The sequence below is a fragment of the Notothenia coriiceps genome, unplaced genomic scaffold (assembly GCF_000735185.1).
Source record: "Notothenia coriiceps isolate Sejong01 unplaced genomic scaffold, NC01 NC01_scaffold00037244, whole genome shotgun sequence".
In the NCBI taxonomy this organism is placed as follows: Eukaryota; Metazoa; Chordata; class Actinopteri; order Perciformes; family Nototheniidae; genus Notothenia; species Notothenia coriiceps.
The window spans coordinates 16,026,982-16,046,786 of record NW_011369945.1 but is presented as its reverse complement, the minus strand read 5'-3'; the positions used below and the strand labels follow the sequence as shown (position 1 = coordinate 16,046,786).

At 39.1% G+C, this 19,805-nt stretch overlaps 2 protein-coding genes across 2 annotated transcripts in view; one reads left to right on the top strand and one right to left on the bottom strand.

Moving 5' to 3' along the window:
• LOC104965355 (SRC kinase signaling inhibitor 1-like) overlaps positions 1–19,805 on the top strand; it is a 35,823-nt gene that overhangs the window by 2,432 nt on the left and 13,586 nt on the right. The window lies entirely within an intron of this gene.
• On the bottom strand, positions 5,026–7,899 carry LOC104964850 (elongation of very long chain fatty acids protein 6-like). Its single transcript, XM_010793734.1, has 2 exons — positions 7,716–7,899; positions 5,026–7,014 (listed from the first exon to the last, which is right to left on the bottom strand). Exons 1-2 carry the CDS (start codon positions 7,897–7,899, stop codon positions 6,584–6,586), a joined length of 615 nt encoding a protein of 204 aa, XP_010792036.1. The 3' UTR covers positions 5,026–6,583.

Here is a 19,805-nt window from a genome sequence, read left to right as displayed (position 1 = left end):
CACACACACACACACACGTAAGTTTTTGTTTGTTTGAACTTATTCATTATAATTATTGTACAAAATGGTATAAGAATGCAAACATTAAGATCTGTTTTTTTATACTCTACTAAAATGCAACAAAAAAAGGGTTTGATCCTCTTAATTGTGTCTTTTTATTGCACTTTGGGCCTGAGTTGTCTTATTAGTAAGCCTAATTTATACTTTTGTAGCAACACTATTTTTATACAATAGCAAAGAAAGGGTTCAGAGTCTTTTCTTTTTTTCCTGTGTCATATGTGGCAGCACTGTTCAATGTTTCTTGAAAACATTACCCACTGTAGTATGTGACGTGTGAATAAACTCCAACTCTGTATCAACAACACTGTTGTGTAGCTTCAGTTAAATACTTGTGTGTAGATTAGAAAGGGGTAAGATAAAGGATCTGCAGTATTTTATGAAGTATTAATTGTACAAAGGTCAGTTTTATACAAGTAGAAGTGTGTATTTACCTGTAGGCTGTCCGTAATGGTTACGCCTCTCTATTTAGACTGGTAGATCTCGGCAGACTGGCAACTTTAAAAGTAGCTCTCGGTTCAAAAAAGGTTGGGCACCCCTGCTTTATGGGATGTATCATCAGAGGCCCCTCACAGTGTAGTGTGCCCCCCTGCCCCTGCATAGAGGGGTTTCCTTCCCATCTGAAATAACGAACAGAGATGTTTTAAAACCATTATTGTAATTTATTTATTGTTACAACATTTCAACACCAAAAGCCCTTGAACTGTTTTTTTTGTATCTCCTTCATTTGCAGTTGTCAGCAGAATCCACCGGGGTAAAGGTGCACATACTGTACTCCACTGCTTTACTGTATTGTACTTCACACTGTACTGTACTCCACTGTACTGTAATGCACAGAGCAATTCACTCTGATCCATGATAGAAAAATAACAGAAGCAATGTTTGGCACACAAAATCATTTCAAGTTTAAAAAGGGTTACAAGTTGTGAGCAGGAATCATTACTGACGTTACAGAACACCTCAGCCAGTCTTCACCTGGGGCCTTCTCAACATTAACTGAATGATGTTTCATAGTAAACCACATGTTGAGTACTGTAACACTGGGGAAAGTCATTCAGAGCTCCATTTGTGGCCTCAGCACTCAATCCATTGGGATTCTGTTATAAATGCATCAACATTAGTTTAAAAGTTAGAATATTTGTCTTTATCTATGTGCAGGTTTCATCTTATGAAGTGTTTTTGTGAATACAGGGGTTACACTTTCTGCCCTGAACAATGAAATCCCTCACATTTAAACCAGCGCTGCACGATATTGGAAAAATCTGACAGAAATATGTGTTCTTCTTCTGCGATATGTTGCATTATGAACAAATACAGGAATTTCAACCAGAAGAGCTGTTTTCCATTCAACATCATCCTTTCTGTCACCGAAGTATTTCCATACTGACAAGCAGGGAATGTTTTTTTTAATAAATTGAAGAATGAATGTGATTGGTGGTTAGCAAGAAACTGCTTAGCCATAAAGCCTTCAATAGTAATAAATGCCGACTTTTCTAGTAGATAAGTCACAGATAACACGACAGTGCAACTTTCCCGTTTACACCATGCAGTAAAAATATGTAGCAGGATGATGCGACGATCACAATGTTAATGCTAAAATAGTTTATCGTGCGCCCCTTATTTACACCTTTCAAACTTTGGATTTCTCCTAGCAGACGGAGCTCATCTGTAAAAATGACATTGAATGATCCCACTTGAACACTGTGGAAATTAAAGGTAAAATAAGGCAGATGGGCAACAAATTAAGCATTTACTTACAAGGTGCTCAGGTCACAAATGGCTCTGTTGGGACATTTGAGGTGAAAGCGGGAATAGTACAAACACAGACTTCTCATAAAAATGTCCCTTTTTTAAATCCACTCTTGCATCATGTAAACATCAGCTCCTCCATAACAGAAATACAGTATTAGTGGTTAAACATGATGGCAGAACAATCGTCTTTACTTCATATGTTCCAGCCAAATCCCCCCTTCCATGTACATTTGTAAACTGCTACTACACACAGATTGGCTTTACCTAAAAGGGCATAAAACACAGGACAGAGAAGAGAACAGCCTGAAATTACACAAATGTAACCTTCCATTTTTACTGGCCTTTAGATTCTACGTTACATTAAAGAGGCAGAAAGGGCGTCATGATGTTTGTCGGCCGATGTAAGGAATGAGGAAAACACACATTTGGATGGAAGAGGAAGAAAAAGCAGCTAACTGCACATCCTGATACAATTACACACTTCCGATCTGATGGAGGAATATATATTAAAGGTCCCATGTCATGGCGATTTATATTGATCATAATTCCATTGTTTAGGTCAACTAGAATATATTTATATTTTCCAAACTCACATTGGTTTCTCATACAGCATCTCTGTAAAGTATGTGTATTCACTCCGGCTTAAACAGCTTGTTGGAGCACACACACACACACACACACACACACACACACACACACACACACACACACACACACACACACACACACACAGTTTGTGTGTGTGCCCACACACAGGCTGAGTTCCGCGGTGTCTCGCTGTCTCACCGACCCCACACCAGTGAGCCAGCTCACAGTGTCCCGCTCCTTGCAGCAGCAAGCCTCGCAACGTCCCGCAATTGGTCCAATCGTAACGGCTCCGCAGATTGGTCCATTTGGAGCGGAGCCGTTACGTTATGTCACTATACCCGAAATACGTCACTATACCCAAGAAGTAAAAAATGGAAAAAGAGAAATCTCCAACGAGGCGTTCTGGGGCAGCACAGACAGGTCTTTTCTGTGTTAGAGTTTTGCTCGCTACAGGGTGTACTTTGAGGGTTTGTGAGTCTGCAGACTGTTCACATGCAGAAAAAGCTTCATAACACACAAGGGGACGGGTAATAACCGGAAAAGAATGACATGGGACCTTCAATAATAAACAAATGGGTTGTTATTCACAATGGACACGTCGTTTTGTATGGCATTTCTTAGCAGCTCATTGAGTAAGAGTGAGTGTAAGTTAAGAGTGTTAATGCAGAAGCTTCACTTTGTTTACAATTTAAATGTAATAACCGTTCAGTAGTGATCAAGTCACATGCTGCACCCCATGGGGATCTACAGTAGGTGGGGTTGGGTGGATTCTAATAATCTGGATTGCAACACACAAGCAGAATTAGAAAGAGGACAAACACAGTGTACAAGTAGGATAAATCCCAGAGGCCAGATTTTGCTTGAATTCCAAAACATGAACATATCATTGCAAAATAATCATAATTCTTAATATCAGTGGTTTCCAACTGGCCGTTTTATTTTCCTGGTAAACTCTGGATATTTGAACCTCTTTAAAGCCTCTAAATAACGTTGTCTTGTAGTTTGGGGGTGTGGAAACTAAGGCAACATCAGATTAGGCAGTGTTTTTTTGTTTTCTTTAAGTGTTAAACTAAAAAACACTTATAGACTAGGACCAGAAACAAAACATTTAGAAGTAGAAAGTTATTTCACATGAAGTTTAGCCTAAGTAGCTCTTTAATTGCGGGTGCAACTATTTCCTTTTTCAAATGTTATTGTCCATTGTGTTTTTATTTTATCCATATTTATTACCTCAATGTCCATTTCAATTTAAGTGCTGTAAGCAAAATCTCTGGCTAAATTTGAGATGTTTGACTAAGGCTAAGACATTATTGCAGGGGACGGTTTACATGTCCATGAGATAAGTCTGAATGAGGAAGTTAGAGAACCTATACGCCTTCTTTTTTTCAACAGACGGGTCTAAAGTCTTATCAAGCAAGCAGAAATACTACAGCAGATGCAGATAAGTGATTGGGTTTGGTTGTAGATCTATTTATAGCCGCCAGTGGGAGTGGAAGTCAGGCTTGTGTGCACGTGCTCCCAGTTTCTCAACAACTGAGATTTAAAAGATCCATGCTTACACAAATCTGATATTAACAGTGCAATACATACAGCAGGTATGACAGGTGTGTCTAGCATGAGCTGTATACATCTGATAACACCAACCAAAAACCCATGAAGGGGGAGCAGAATGGGCTTTGTGTAAAATCTCAAGTGAGGTGGAGAAGGCAAGATGTGCAGTGTGTACACAGGATAATAAGAAAGGAACAGAGAGGACGGGGGAACAGAGAGGACGGGGGGACAGGGGGACGTCAGCTTTAAACAACATATTACATAACCCACTTCCTGGAAGTTATTTGCTCTGGGACGGCTGTGAGCGGAGGAATGTGTTCAGATCTTATCAGCAGACAAAGTGCTTTGTGAGCACACATCAAGTATGGGCTGTAGATTGATCATGGTGTGTTAGCATGTCATCACACACAAGGGTGTAACTTTGGTTTGAGAAATGGTGGGGGACACAAAACAGGGGGTCCTCCGCAATGAAACATTGTTCTCGATTTAATTCCATTTCCTGCCTTTCTACAAATATATATAGGGACCATTTTTTTCTTTAAATTGAAGTTAAAGGAATCAATCTGGTGCACAAATTCAGAGATATATTTCAATACTATCATTGTAACACATCATTGATCAACTCCTCTCTCCTATCTTTATCTTACCTAGTCTGCATTCTTTCTTTTTATGCATATTTTACTAATCACTCCCCTTTTAAAACTGTCTTTTTATTTTTTACTGACATTGGAATTATTTCTTAACTTATTTTGAACTATATTAAATAGATGGAGATATTTTTTTACATAGATGACCAAACCGTTTGAGACCCACTGAGATAACTTAGACTAAAGTTTACAATCTAATCACTCAAGAGTCCTTTACCTGAGCTGACGTTATCTCTCTCAGTCCGACAGGAGAGGACTCTCTCTCTCCTTATTGTTGAAACAGCTTCTAATCTCTGTTAGCTCCGAGCTAGCACCAGATGCTAACAACAACCCCCGTAACTCCCTCTTTCTCTCTGTCTCTCTCACAAAATGCGCTCGTGCCACACACACACAGACGCTCCTCCGTGATGATGACTGCTTGCGTAAACACATTTGAAAAGTGGGGGGGACCCAAAGGGATTTTGAAAAGTGTTTTGACATGTCCCACCTGTCCCCAGTGGAAATTACACCCATGACCATACAGGCTCAATAAAAGAAGAAGAAGAAGCCCAATGGTTTATGGGCAGTACTGTGGGAGAGGCGAGATTTTGAACTCAACTCAATGTTTCTCAGACCTACACAAAATGGCCATACATTTAAATATATACTGTATGTATTCCACTGAGTTACATTTGACCAACACCAGTGCTGAATGTGACTACTAAATATTGATAATTTTCTGAATTTTAAACCTTTAAGTGCCACACGCTTGTTTCAATAATGCCCTTGATATGCCTTTTATTTCTTGTGTATGGGTGGCAGTAGCTCAGTCTGTAGGGACTTGGCTCGGGAACTGAATGGTCGCCGTTTCAAGTCTCCATCTGACCAAAATATACGTATAATATGTAGCTGGAGAGGTGCTAGTTCAGCAGCACTGCCAAGGTGCTCTTGATCAAGGAACTGCTGTTGGCTCTGACACCTCTCCATCACAGTGCAGATATCAATTATTAGTAACAACATTTACTTAATATAATGACATAAAACAGCCACAAGTAGTTAAAATGAGATAATGGTTCAATCTTCAATAGTTAAACATTGGGGCTTTGATAAGTTTCAATGGGGATATTTGTTACCGGTCTACCAGGTCTCTATTATTTACCTGTGATACTTCTTATAAGTTGTGTTGCGAGCTTCAAAATATTATTTTAAAAAAACACCTAACATGTATGCCATACGCATTAAAACAGCCTAAATTAATTAAAACTAAAAGCTAAAAATTTCACTAGAGAGGCACAAGGGTTAAAATGCTGTGTGTAATGCATGTGTGGTGAGTGCTAAAAATAAGTATGAGAAAAACACCCTTCTTTCATTCAGTGCATTGTGAAGTCTTTGTTCCCTTTTGGTAATCCTAAACTCACTATCACACACAGTTTTGCTAGGGCTAAAACAGAAGTTAAACATTTTGGGTTATAACATTTATTTGCTTTCCGTCTGAGGCAGTTAGCTTAGCATAAGGACGCTAGGCAGGGGGAAACAGCTAAGCTATCTCACACTCAGAAATCAAGCCTGTATTTCCCAAAATGTTGAGCTTTTCCTTTAACAATTTAAAAGTTTTTACATATACATCAAGTATGATCACTTTTTCATAACAACATACAAATATTTGGCCCTCATACTGTATGGCTGTTTTGTTTTGATAAGGGTCAAGAGTCTAACCATCAGAGGCAATAACTAATGAAGTAAAAACTATGTTAGTCAAAGACAACATGTTATTCCTTCACCCCCTTTAAATTAATTTCCATAATGTAAAAGCTGTGCTCAATCTGAACTAGTCTCCTCTTTCCTACCACTCTAAATCCATGGATGTTACAAGCAGTGCCTATAAAAAGTCAAGTGAAAACGTCATAAAAAGAGGAGGACCGAGCAACCAGGAAACTAGTTGTGACTCACACATTCATGGCCCCTCGCTGGGGGTCATTTCTGCGCATGGCACGCTCCGCACAGACCTGCTACTCCGTCTTGGATCCCTTGTGCCCGGAGGAGCCTCTGAGGTAGGTGTCGTAGAAGAAAAAGGCGAAGAGGACCAAGTAGCTGAGGTACATGAGGAAGCCCCAGGTGATGTTGTCCATGTTGGAGGGACAGCGCACCTCGTGCTTCCAGTTGTACACCAGGCCCAGCACGGTGAGGCCCATCACCATCTGCAGGATCTGGGTGGTGGTGATGATCATGGCGCAGGGGCGGGGCACCCTCCAGCCGGCGGCCCGGGCAGCGTAGTACGTGTACATGAAGGAGTGGACCACGAAGTTCATGGTCATGAACCAGCCGCCACCCGCCACCTGGTCCTTGTAGGAGTACCAGGAGTAGAGTAGCACGGTGATGTGGTGGTACCAGTGCAGGAAGATGAGGCGCTGCTTCCGCAGGATGATGAACATCGTGTCCCCTGGGAGAGGAAGACATCAAATGCATTCATAAAGGAATCTTTAATTTCATCTTTGTCACATGACCAGATAAGTTGTATACATCGATCAAAGTTTCGGGGGTGACTTTTAGCTTTAGCTTTGACCTAATGCAATTAGCATAGTTTACCATTCCTATGCAATGAGAACCAACATTTTGTATGCACTAACTTTATCTACTGTGCATAAAGTGCTTAAACTATTGGCATGTTTATAACCAGTTTTTGGATCTGAATGCTTAATACATATGTATGAGTTGTTGTGGTGATATTACTATGTTTTTATAAACCATAATTAGCCTATATATCTGATTTATTTGCACAAATTATACTGGTCTTGAACAGTTTACACCCTGTATTAAAGACGAAGACTGTCTTCCTGTCTGCGGCTGAGGAAACACTTTCTCTATTAATCATCCACTAATGGGATTTTATTGCCAACTCAGCATATGCCTCCCTTTCCAACATCACTCAGGTCTCTGGTTCAATAGAGGGCATGAAGAGATCAGTGTGCACACAGGGAGACAGCACTATCTTCTAAAGAAGCAGCTTTTAAGGTTTGCTGGGAAATGTCAGGAAATTACCGTGAGAGCTTTTTTCCAAATGTAGCCTAATTTTACACCACCAGACATTTTAGTGGCTTCTGAAGTTTTGGACTACAAAAAAAGAGATGACAGAAGTCTTACCCAGCTCTGGTGCCTTGCTAAGAACAAAGGCGTAGGCCCAGAATTTGCTGACGGGGGCGCTGTAGAAGCTGATGTCACACACAGACTGTCTGAAGCCGTTGGTTGTGAGGACGTGCACCATGTACAGTCCTGTCCTCACCGCTCCTATGATGCTGCAGAGGGAATCCAAAACAGTCAAAACCATTAAAAAAAAGCATTTGAATGGGGTGATGAAATCAACATATCGTGATGCAGTTACACTGGGGAAAAAAAGTATTTAGTCAGCCACCAATTGTGCAAGTTCTCCCACTTAAAAAGATGAGAGGCCTGTAATTTTCATCCTAGGTATACCTCAACTATGAGAGACAAAAGGAGAAAAAAAAAAATCCAGAACATCACATTGTCTGATTTTGAAAGAATTTATTTGCAAATTATGGTGGAAAATAAGTATTTGGTCAATAACAAAAGTTAATCTCAATACTTATATGTTATATACCCTTTGTTGGCTATGACAGAGGTCTGTGAAACACACAGACAGAAAATCACATTGTCTGATTTTGACAAATGGAAGGAGGTTGTCACTCAAAATCTCACGATACATGGCCCCATTCATTCTTTCCTTTACACGGATCAGTCGTCCTGGTCCCTTTGCAGAAAAACAGCCCCAAAGCATGATGTTTCCACCCCCATGTTTCACTGTATGGTGTTCTTTGGATGCAACTCAGCATTATTTCTCCTCCAAACACGTCAAGTTGAGTTTTTACCAAAAAGTTCTATTTTGGTTTCATCTGACCATATGACATTCTCCCAATCCTCTTCTGGATCATCTAAATGCTCTCTAGCAAACTTCAGACGGGCCTGGACATGTACTGGCTTAAGCAGGGGGACACGTCTGGCACTGCAGGATTTGAGTCCCTGGCGGCGTAGTGTGTTACTGATGGTAGCCTTTGTTACTTTGGTCCCAGCTCTCTGCAGGTCATTGACTAGGTCCCCCCGTGTGGTTCTGGGATTTTTGCTCACCGTTCTTGTGATCATTTTGACCCCACGGGGTGAGATCTTGTGTGGAGCCCCAGATCGAGGGAGATTATCAGTGGTCTTGTATGTCTTCCATTTTCTAATAATTGCTCCCACAGTTGATTTCTTCACACCAAGCTGCTTACCTATTGCAGATTCAGTCTTCCCAGCCTGGTGCAGGTCTACAATTTTGTTTCTGGTGTCCTTTGACAGCTCTTTGGTCTTGGCCATAGTGGAGTTTGGAGTGTGACTGTTTGAGGTTGTGGACAGGTGTCTTTTATACTGATAACGAGTTCAAACAGGTGCCATTAATACAGTTAACAAGTGGAGGACAGAGGAGGCTCTTAAAGAAGAAGTTACAGGTCTGTGAGAGCTAGAAATCTTGTTTGTTTGTAGGTGACCACATACTTATTTTCCACCATAATTTGCAAATCAATTCTTTAAAAATCAGACAATGTGATTTTTTTCCTTCTCATTTTGTCTCTCATAGTTGAGGTATACCTAGGATGAAAATACATCCTACAAGCCTCTCATCTTTTTAAGTGGGAGAACTTGCACAATTGGTGGCTGACTAAATACTTTTTGCCCCACTGTACGTCATCTAAATTATCAAGCACAAACTGACTTACATTTATATCAGATGGTCTTAATCTGATTGTTCTGTATTGGTTTGAATCCATGCTCATAGTGGAATAAGTGTCTATAATTAAATTATAGTAGTTAAACACAACACGTAAGTAATGACATGTAGTGTGGCTCGCTTTAAGGGTTGTGCTTGAATACAGCATTTGAACATTTTTATAAAAGATTGAAATGCAAAACAAAAAATGTACATAAGTAAAAACAAGTAAACGGCAAATATGAAAGTAGGGATGCACCGATACACATATTTTCACTTCCGATCCGATTCCGATAACTAAATTTGGATATCTGCCGATACCGATACTATTCCGATATCTCTGATAACAGTCTTGATCTTTCAAATTATACCAGCCACTTGATGATAGACCAAAGTATACTGGCACAGGAAGCACTTAAGTAGNGGCTATAAAGGAACTACAGCACGGTCACATGACTTCACGTCACCACCGCTAAGCTAAAGGAGGCTAATGTTGGGCTATAAAGGAACTACAGCACGGTCACATGACTTCACGTCACCACCGCTAAGCTAAAGGAGGCTAATGTTGGGCTATAAAGGAACTACAGCTCGGTCACATGACTTCACTTTATGGTTTTTCAGTATAAGACAGCATTTAAACTGACGGTATGTTTAAGCTACTTTATGCCATCAAAACATTGATTTTAATTTCTAACATAACCAAAAACACATATAGAAAACCATTGACCTCCAGACCAAAGGACAGGAAGTGGCTAAATGCTGACTCATTTCCAGGTTTCAGGACTCATTCCTGCACCACTCTAGGTTCAAAGTCTTATTACTCATGTGTCCTTCGTTAATTTGAGGTTACTTCAACACGAGGAAATCTTTTATTCCAGACGTTTTACCATCATGGCTTTACGATATGGTGTTCCCGAAGAACAAAGGATATTAAATATGGATTAACACTTTAAAAGCAGCAGCATGCAGATACCACAGAAACTCATTGAGAGGATCAAAGTTTCCTGTGGGCCCTGACATGGATCCTGGATGTGAACTGGTTCAGAGGAAGTTCACGTCTTTATTAAAGATTTCCTTTAAGTGTCCTCTGGAGGCCGAGAGGGGGAAATCTCCCGCAGACTCTGAACATCTCACAGCTCTTTAATCTCTCAACTTTAATTGGACTGTTTAACCCGGGGCCCGGCGGGACCAAGAACTGCAGCTCGCTTAAATTACTGTATGGAGAAACTGTAAGAAAAAATGTTCAAACTGAAGAGACGGGGCGGAGATATAAAAAGTGCAGATTAGAGAGGAAATGAAAAGCAGAGGAACGTTTAGAGACTCCAGTGTTTCCCTTCTCAGCTTTCAATACCCAACCTCTTCTATGGAGACACTATTACTGTGCACACAAGATGCTAACTTGGGCAAACGAGAGACTACATTTTACACTGAGGGAACTAGCTCATACACACACTATGCTAACGTGTCCTAGAGACCAATTTACCTACAATATGATAAATGGACTGTACTTATACACGTATTTATCCAGTCTCTACGACCCCTCAAAGCACTCTACATTCACAAGTCATCATTCACCCTTTCACACATATTCATACAGAGCAGTACCACTTTCTGCTCAAGGAAAACCTAGCAGTCACACACACACACACACACTTGGATATCGGGAACAACTCTGGGTTAACGGTACGTCCACACGGCAGCGTCGCGTGCTTCAACGGAGACGCTTCCCATTCACTTTGAATGGGGTGACTTCACGCTTTGCCGAACTGCATTGTGGTTCCGTCGCGTCGCTTTGCCTCCGTTGCTCGCTTTGAAAGTTGAGAAAAGTTCAACTTCTCAAGCGTTGACGGAAGTGCCAGCCAATCAAATTATATTTCAGTACTAAATCCAAAGAACTGCTACAGGATTTGATTTGTAGATTTGATTTGTTTTTGATCTGTATTTTGAAAATTATGTAACTTTTTTAGTTTTTATCTCTTTTTAGCATATTGTTTATTATATTATAACTTAGTACTTTTTTAACACATGTAAGATATGCAACACTAAGCTGTCTGTGGCTCTTTCCTTCTGTAACGCTGCAAATTTCCCCTCTGTGGGACTAATAAAGGAATTCTGATTCTGATTCTGGAGGAAAAGAGAGAGGGTTTTATTTTCTGATACTTTGTGAGTTTCCTCACACACCAGGGACACATTTATGTATAAAGACATCGAAAAATGCATTTGGTATGATAGGTCCCCTTTAAGTACAAATGTGAAGTACTTTTACAGTTGAGTATATCCATGATATGCTAGCCTTATACACCTACTGCATTTCATAGGGAAAGTAGCCTAATTCATGTTTACCCCACAATGTGTATTTGAACCATGTAATAACATACTGTCACTATATGTTGATGTGTTATTAACAGCTAAAGTGATTAAAATGTGAGATGCCTGTGGTTGTAAGACATTTCAGAAATGTACTCTAATATGTATTAATCCTTTTTAATTTGTTTCCCTTTACACCACCCTAATGACTGTGAACTGAAACTCATGTTTATGCTTGTCTAAGCTGTCAACCTCATTTCCTGCCCGAGGCATCGGTGCCAATTTACTGTACACTGGTCTGAAATGCATTTAGATCACAGCAGTAATAATTCCTGCTGTAATCTCCTTTGGATGAGTCCCAGTGCTGCAATGACAAGAACACGGGTCATTATACGCTTCAGTAGTATTATATAGCAGGAGTCAACTAAGCACTTAGTCTTCATCATACAGTACATCACTTATTTCACAACCGTTTTGATGGTGCTGTTAATTATATGCTTACATATGCTCTTTATCTATATCTTGTTGTATTACTTAAGCAACAGACTGGATTAGATTGTTATTATAATCTATGTTGATTTCGTTTTTTCTCTTATTTTCTTGCTATTAAAAATGTTGCCGCTAAACTTATAATGTTATAACTTGCATCATACTATGATGTATTATACTCATCATTTAATTTGAGGCAGGTTATCAGCTTTTGCCAATTATTTTCTTTTCATTTTATAGACTCAAAATATGTTTGCTGTATTTAGTAATAAGAAATAAATGCCTTGTTTGCGAAGGTGACATTCATAAACTGAGAATGTCGTTCATGCTTTGTCCAGCAGATGGGAGTAAAGTTCCATTCTTCATACTTATGAAGAATATTTGACTTTATGTTCTCGGTTGATTAACAGTGGTGGAATGTAACTAAGTACATTAACTCAATAACTGTACTTGAGTAGAGATTTTGGGTTTCTTTTATTTTAATTGAGTATTTAAATGTTCTGCTACTTTATGCTTATGTTCCACTACATTTCATAGTGACAGATTGTACACATTAACACTTATTTAACAGCTATGGTTATGTTTCAAATTAAAATAGTAGTAGAACTATAATAATAATAATGATGATAATAATATTACTCATAATTACAAAAATATATGCGACAACATTAAAGTACAGCCTAAATATCAATACTTCATTCTTTTTTTCTCGCAGTACTTCTACGTTTATAGAAGGGATCACCATGAAATATCTGATGATTATTAGACATTATTTTAGCATTACAGGTTTAAGTAAATGTTACATTAGAATATGCAAATCAACCATTGTGTTATATGTGCTTATTTGCATATTATTTGCATACTTTCAGAGGAGAAATCTGAACACAGAGCGAAATCAGGTTGAAAACCTTGTTTCATTTTATTGGCATATTAGAGTACATTTTTGGAAATCTCTTTATATCACTCCATATGTCAAAAAAAATACTACCAAAAGACAAAGTAAGCCATGAGATAGATAAATTAGTTCAAAATCCAGACATTGTATAACATTACAAGTGAACAGGGTACTTTTATTTCAACACCTTCTTAGCTTACTGTATATACTTTTTAATTGATCTCAATATTTTTTTATGACATTTTCCGTTTGACATTTTTTTACAGCTTTATTAAGTCTCAATCATATGAAATGTGCTATATGAGTAAACTTCACCTAAATCTGGAGTTTAAAACGTTGACATCCGGTGATACAGCACAATGTGCCTTATGGGTGATATTTGATTCTAGTCTTGCAAAATCCCAAATTCTCTCTGAAGTTATAAGTTTCACAAATCAATAACTAACAGATAATACATAATAATGTGCCAGCAGGAGTCTGATGCAACTGCACACGTATCTGTTGCAGATATATTGTAAGTGACCTTCTCCCCTTTGGCACAGAAAGATTAGAGAACATCATTGAGAACATTCACTTAGGTAATAACTACATAGCATGAATGCAGGCAAATATAAAAACAATTCACTGCGCATGTGTGTGAAATGAGTATGTGGATTTATATATTAATACTTAAGCTAATATTTAACTCCTTTTTAATGCATTTTAATCCCTTTATATCCTTCGCTCTGCCAAATATCCATCGCAGTTTTGCAATGTCAAAGTCCAACATCCACGTATTTGTCTGATAAAAAGTCCAAAAGATAGGAGATTAAGAAAACCAGCAAATGTTAACATTTGGAATTGGAACAAAAGCTGTAGCCAGTGAATGTTTGGCATATTATTTTTGTTTTTTAAGGAATAATCAAATATCAAAATAGTTTGTGATTAATATTGTGTTGAGTTTATCCATACAGATTGGTGAAAAAGTATTTCAAAGCTTTTGTGTCATTCTAAATCGCTTTGAGTGCCTTGAAAGGCGCTCTGAATAAAAATGTAATTATTTATTATTATTTTACATAAGTAATTGTTACAATACATTCAGTGTCATATTTTTCTGTAACAACAAGCGAGTAAAAGTCCTGCATTAAAAAGTAAAAATGTACTAGCATCAAAAGATACTTAAAATACTCAACATTATGTTCTCATTATGCAGAATTTAGGGATAATCGTTAGAGTGGAGTTCTCAGTGTCTGGGTGAAACTGGTGACCAGACTGAACTCCACGTCACAGTAATGCCCCGCCCCCTCCACCTCCATCACTGCACGCTCAAGGAACAGAGCGTGCTCTCACTGCGTCAAACCCGTCAAACCGCAAGAACAACCGGAAACGAACTCGTTTACCTACACAATAAAACTTAGGACTGCAATTTTTGATCATTTGTATTGGTTGATGAATTTATTTAGCAAGGTATGGATAATTTTATCTGTTAATATGCCAAAAATAGATAGAACAAATTTGATAGAGCCAAAAATGTTATCTTCAAATAACTCAAGAATTGAATTTGGCCTAATAAATTCTCATTTGAGCAGCTGTTGTCCTTCCGCATGTTTAGTGTTTTTTAGCCAACATTAATCAATTTCCAGCTAGCATTTGATTAGCATAACCCATTATAATTGGTGAGGATTATTTGTTGCATATTCCAAAGTGAAATGATTGAACTTTACAGTTTTTGAGGATATCTGTAAGACAACATGAACAAATCGTTACATCTTACCACGAACAAGACGACAAAGTAGAATTGTATAGGTTTTCTGTATATTCTCAGTACAGGTTATTTTAATATGAACAAACTAGTTTGGATTTACAAATGACAATATGGAGATGATGTAGCCACATTGTCCAACATCAATTCAAAAGCTCAAATGTATTTCATATACGATTAACTATCATTTACAGGTAGGGGAATAGTTGACGAGCAGTTGAGTAGAAAAGGTGTACAAAAAAAAAAAAAAAATCATAAGGCCTGCCTTGAAGCATCTGTGGCTGCTAAAATAAAGGGCCAAAAAATTGCAAACTCAGGTGCTGCGTCATTTCTTCATTAGCTTTTATTTTGAAAGTCCAAACCGGAAAACATTGTTTCATTCAAGCTGCCTTGACGAACTGAGAGGAAAGTGAAAGGAAGTGGATCTGGTGGTACAGCATCCTCCTGTCGACTCCAACCGGTGATAATCCAGCTAATATCAGCTGGATAAAATAAAGGAGCAGCAGTCAGGCTGTAGTCCCCCAGAAGGCCGGTTCGGCGCGGTTCAATATTATTCCTTCCTTCGAAAATCCTGCTCAAACGGAGATTTTAGGCGGAAAAAACGCTAATAATAAACATGAACGCGACTGAGCATTCCCCGCTGGCTGAGTACGATTTCGAGCGGCGCTTCGACGAAATAAGAGCCCTGGAATGGATGCAGGAAAACTGGTATGTATAAAGGGGAAAATAGCTTTGAAAAATACATGATAAAATGTCTGCTAGGCCCTTCCCCTCCTCTGCGGTGGGTGGCGGGGTCTGTATGTACCCCATGTCCTGTCAGGGTACGTTCGCCATGCGGACCCGGTGTCTTACATGTATACCCCCTCCCTCCATTAATGTGATTAATTTACTTGCTTAAAGGGTCGCATATTTCACAAAAAAATCACCAGAATTAGCCAATGTTAGCTTAAGAATCATGGGAATCACATTATACCCGCTTTAATTCAAATGTCCTTGAGGATGCAAGACATGACTTCATCCGTGCTCCCATAGGTCAGCCCGGGTTTCAATTACAGCTATTTGCATACAGGAAAAATAGACATTGCTATGTCTGTTATGCACTGTTTTCACGGAAGTTTACTATATGCAAAATGGAAACCTAGAAGACCATGTGTTTTCCTTTACTCTTATGAGGCTATTCAGTAATGAATGTAAATGCAGCTGTGTTTCTCTGTGACAGGCAAGTGAGCTGTGAAATGATGAGTGACTGTAGACTCATTTTTAAAGAGGAGCAAGTGCATTAACAGGGAAGCTTTACGTGCTTCAGCATTCCTTTGGCGGAGTCGTAATGTAACTTTGCTTTTAAGGAACACAATTATAGGCCTACTGCCAGAGAGCTGTCTTTTGTTTTATGGATCAATTTCATTTAAAGATCCCATGTCATGGCCATTTCTACTTATCATAATTCCATTGTTGAGGTCTACTAGAATAGATTTACATTGTTCAATGTTCCAAAATCCCATTGGTTTTCTCATACAGCATCTCTGTATAGCAGGGGTGCCCACACTTTTTCAGCTTGGGAGCTACTTTTAAAATGACCACGCCCAAGCGATCTACCTACAGGGCCGCCCCTGCCCAATCTGTGTCGGGGGGGGGGGGGCGGGGTTGACTAAACGGCAGATAAACTGTGGCACGCTTACACTAATTGCGCCGCATAAGCGTATAATAATGCGCCGCATTTGTGCTTCAGATGAGGAGGTGAGGCCCCCTCATAACTGCATGAACCCGTATGGCACAATACAACTCAGACTGGCTTACATGTACGTCAATCAAGTGGCAAATGCCATAGTAAGGATGGATGATAGGCTAACTTTAAAAAAAAAAAAAAAGTTTTTTTTTTTTCTTAGTTTTTTTCCAATGCCATGCGATCTACCCACACTACCCTCGCGATCGACGCATTGGGCACCCCTGCTGTATAGTATGTGTATTCACTCTCTGTCCTAAACGGCTTGTTGGAGTTCCTGCCCCCCCCCACCCCCCAACCCTGTGAGCCCACTGTGCTCTGGTTGGTCAGCTCGCCCACTCTATTCTGATGAGTCCACCACCGTTACAGCGGAACATCAGTGATTATGTGTTACAATAGAGTGACACGTCCTAAAACCCGGAAGTAAGTTTGCATTTTACCACTTTCGGTTCCTTCGACAAAAACCAATGCAATTTCTCCATAGGATTTTGGAAAATAGCTCGAAATAAGGTCTGTTGTTGACACAAATTGAAGAGACAGATCACGTTTTGTTCAGCCGGATAATATCCACATGTCTACCCTACTTTTATAATTTTCGAATCATAAATCTAATCGATAGATTTATGATCGATAGATTTATGATGGATATTGTCCGGCTGAACAAAACGTGATCTGTCTCTTCAATTTCACCTACAGTGGAAGTGCACCACGGTTTCGCCGCTGCGAGGCTCCACTAGCACCCCAGCGCGTCACAGTTTCGCTGCTGAGAGAGTGTGTGTGTGTGTGTGAGGAGGTCCACGGATTGGTCCATTGGGTTGTCGTTACGTCAATTGGTTCCCGGAAGAAGAAATAAAAATGTCCAACGAGGCGTTCTGGGGCATCGACAGGTCTTTTCTGTGTTAGAGTTTTACTCGCTACAGGGTGTACTTTGAGGGTTTGTGACTCTGCAGACCGTTTACATGCATAAAAAGCTATATAACACACAAGGGGACGGGTAATAACCGGAAAAGCATGACATGGGACCTTTAAGATGTGATAACTCACGTGAATACTGTCCACTCTGCTTCTTCCTCTCTTACTTCCTGTCTTACTTGAAAGTGCTTCTTTATTGTTTCTCACATACAGGATCACTCTAGAGAACAGTATTGTGCCGGAACTACAGATATCCTATGTTACACTGAAGAATATACACATGTTTTTCCTTAAAACTAGAGCCCTATATGAAAGTGAATAATACAATGACAAGAACTCTCAGTGAAGAAATGCCAAAGATATTTTTTTATTAAGTGTCACTATTGATTTTTCGTCCTGCAACATATTTCGTGGTCATTTTCTTTTTTTATGAACCTTATCAAAAAAGTGCCTTTTTGGGTATGGGTTTCTTTACATTGAAACTTGGCCTGCATATCACATTTCCTAACATGACGAGTATAGCTGCAAAATGTACTCAACTAATCAATTAATTAATTGAAAACTAAATAAATCGTCTTTATTGATGAATGAGTTATAGTTAAATTTAGGCAGAACAAACTGTTTTCAGCCTTTTTCCTCTTTTATATCGTATTCAAATCAATATTTGGGGTGAAAAAATCCAGACATTTACAGACATCATCCCTCAATTAGTAGGATATTTTATCGGGTGCCTTATCCGACAAAATCCCAAACAAAAATAGATAAAAAAAGTTTAAATCAATTGTACAAGTCCTTTGATTGATGATTAGTGATTTATTCATTTATCAAATACAAATCGAATCATTCGGTGGCCTTAGCAGGGCCGTTTTTTAGGATTTGACCTTAGGGCTAACCCTCTCAGAAAGTACATATAGTATTCTATTCAAAGCACATGTAAAACGGTCTGCTGGAAAATACTCTGAGGCTAAGTGAGTGTCAACCTGGCTGCTGTCGCTTTGTTCTACTTTTGGTGAATTGAAGAGATTGATGAAAATATGAGGCCATTAGTGGAGAATGTGTGAGAATTCTTCTTAATCTTTGGCCTTATGCAAGTTTTTTTTCTGCACTCAACATGGATGCACTGGGAAGGGCTATCGGAAGCCCCCATGGCATTAACTGGGTCAAGCAGCATCCACTCAGACTTTTATATGTATTGTGCCAATCTAACACACACACACACACACACACACACACACACACACACACACACACACACACACACACACACACACACACACACACCCTCCTGGATTAAATAAATAAATACATATCAGGTATGGCTGTTCTTTTTTGTACAGCCTCACAGTTTACACCTATTTTTTTCGCCTCCATTAGTTAACCTTTTCTGCTCTGTCGCCATTTTTGCCCACCGGTGGTTAATTGAAATAATATTGTTGTCTGTTTATAAGCCAGGCGGAGCAGTGCCCAGTTAAAATGGCCTCATCACTCAGAGCTGGCAGTGTAAACAGTCAGTGTGTCAGCAACTAATCTTTTAATCCTCTGCTGTGATTATAAATCAGGATAAGGCTGAAGGATTGGGTTATAAGACTTGTTTTTTATTTTTATATATAGCTTTTAAAATCGTTACGTACAAGTCATGTGTTCGAATCATGGCCTTGGTGCGTTCACCCAATTGTATAATGTCCTTATGTAACAGCAGTACAGCTGTGTAATCATGTCCAGTCAAAGGTCTGACTGAGGTGATTTAGGGTTTAGCAAGGATGTTTGTCAGAGGAAGTATCCTACTTCCTTTTTTTTAACATGATAGGGGTCAAAGTACATTTAGGGTAGGTTATGTCAGGTAATTCATTTCAATAATGGTTGTAAAATACTGGCTTCTGTTCATTTATGTTGAAGGAAAGGCTTCTTGCGTTTGTTGTCTGTACTTTTTATGTGGGATCACACAAATAAATTGTATGATTCCCTTGAAGTAGCAGCTGTACCAGATGTTTTATGAATTTCTAGATAGAGATGGATGTTTATTGTCTGTAAAAACTTGCATGACTTCACGTCACCACTGCTAAGCTTTAGGCGGTGATGTTTGGCATGATGATGTTTAGTTTTCACACATTAACTTGGACATTAACTGACGTATTTTACGTCGTAGAACAAATTGTAAAAGTCCAGTAAGCTTGTTAACCTTCTAAACAAAATCACATTAAAAAAAACATTGAATGACGACCATTGAGACAAGCGAAGCGGAAGTGCTAACAACTCAATCCCGGGTTTTAGGACTCATTCTGGCTCCACTCAATGTCATAATGTTTAGTTTTTGGTACAAATGTAACGATATATGAATTTTGAGAATTTTGTATTGCATTAGATCTACAGGTGTCTAGTATGTCCACTTTGGTTGCATCAATGGGGCTAGG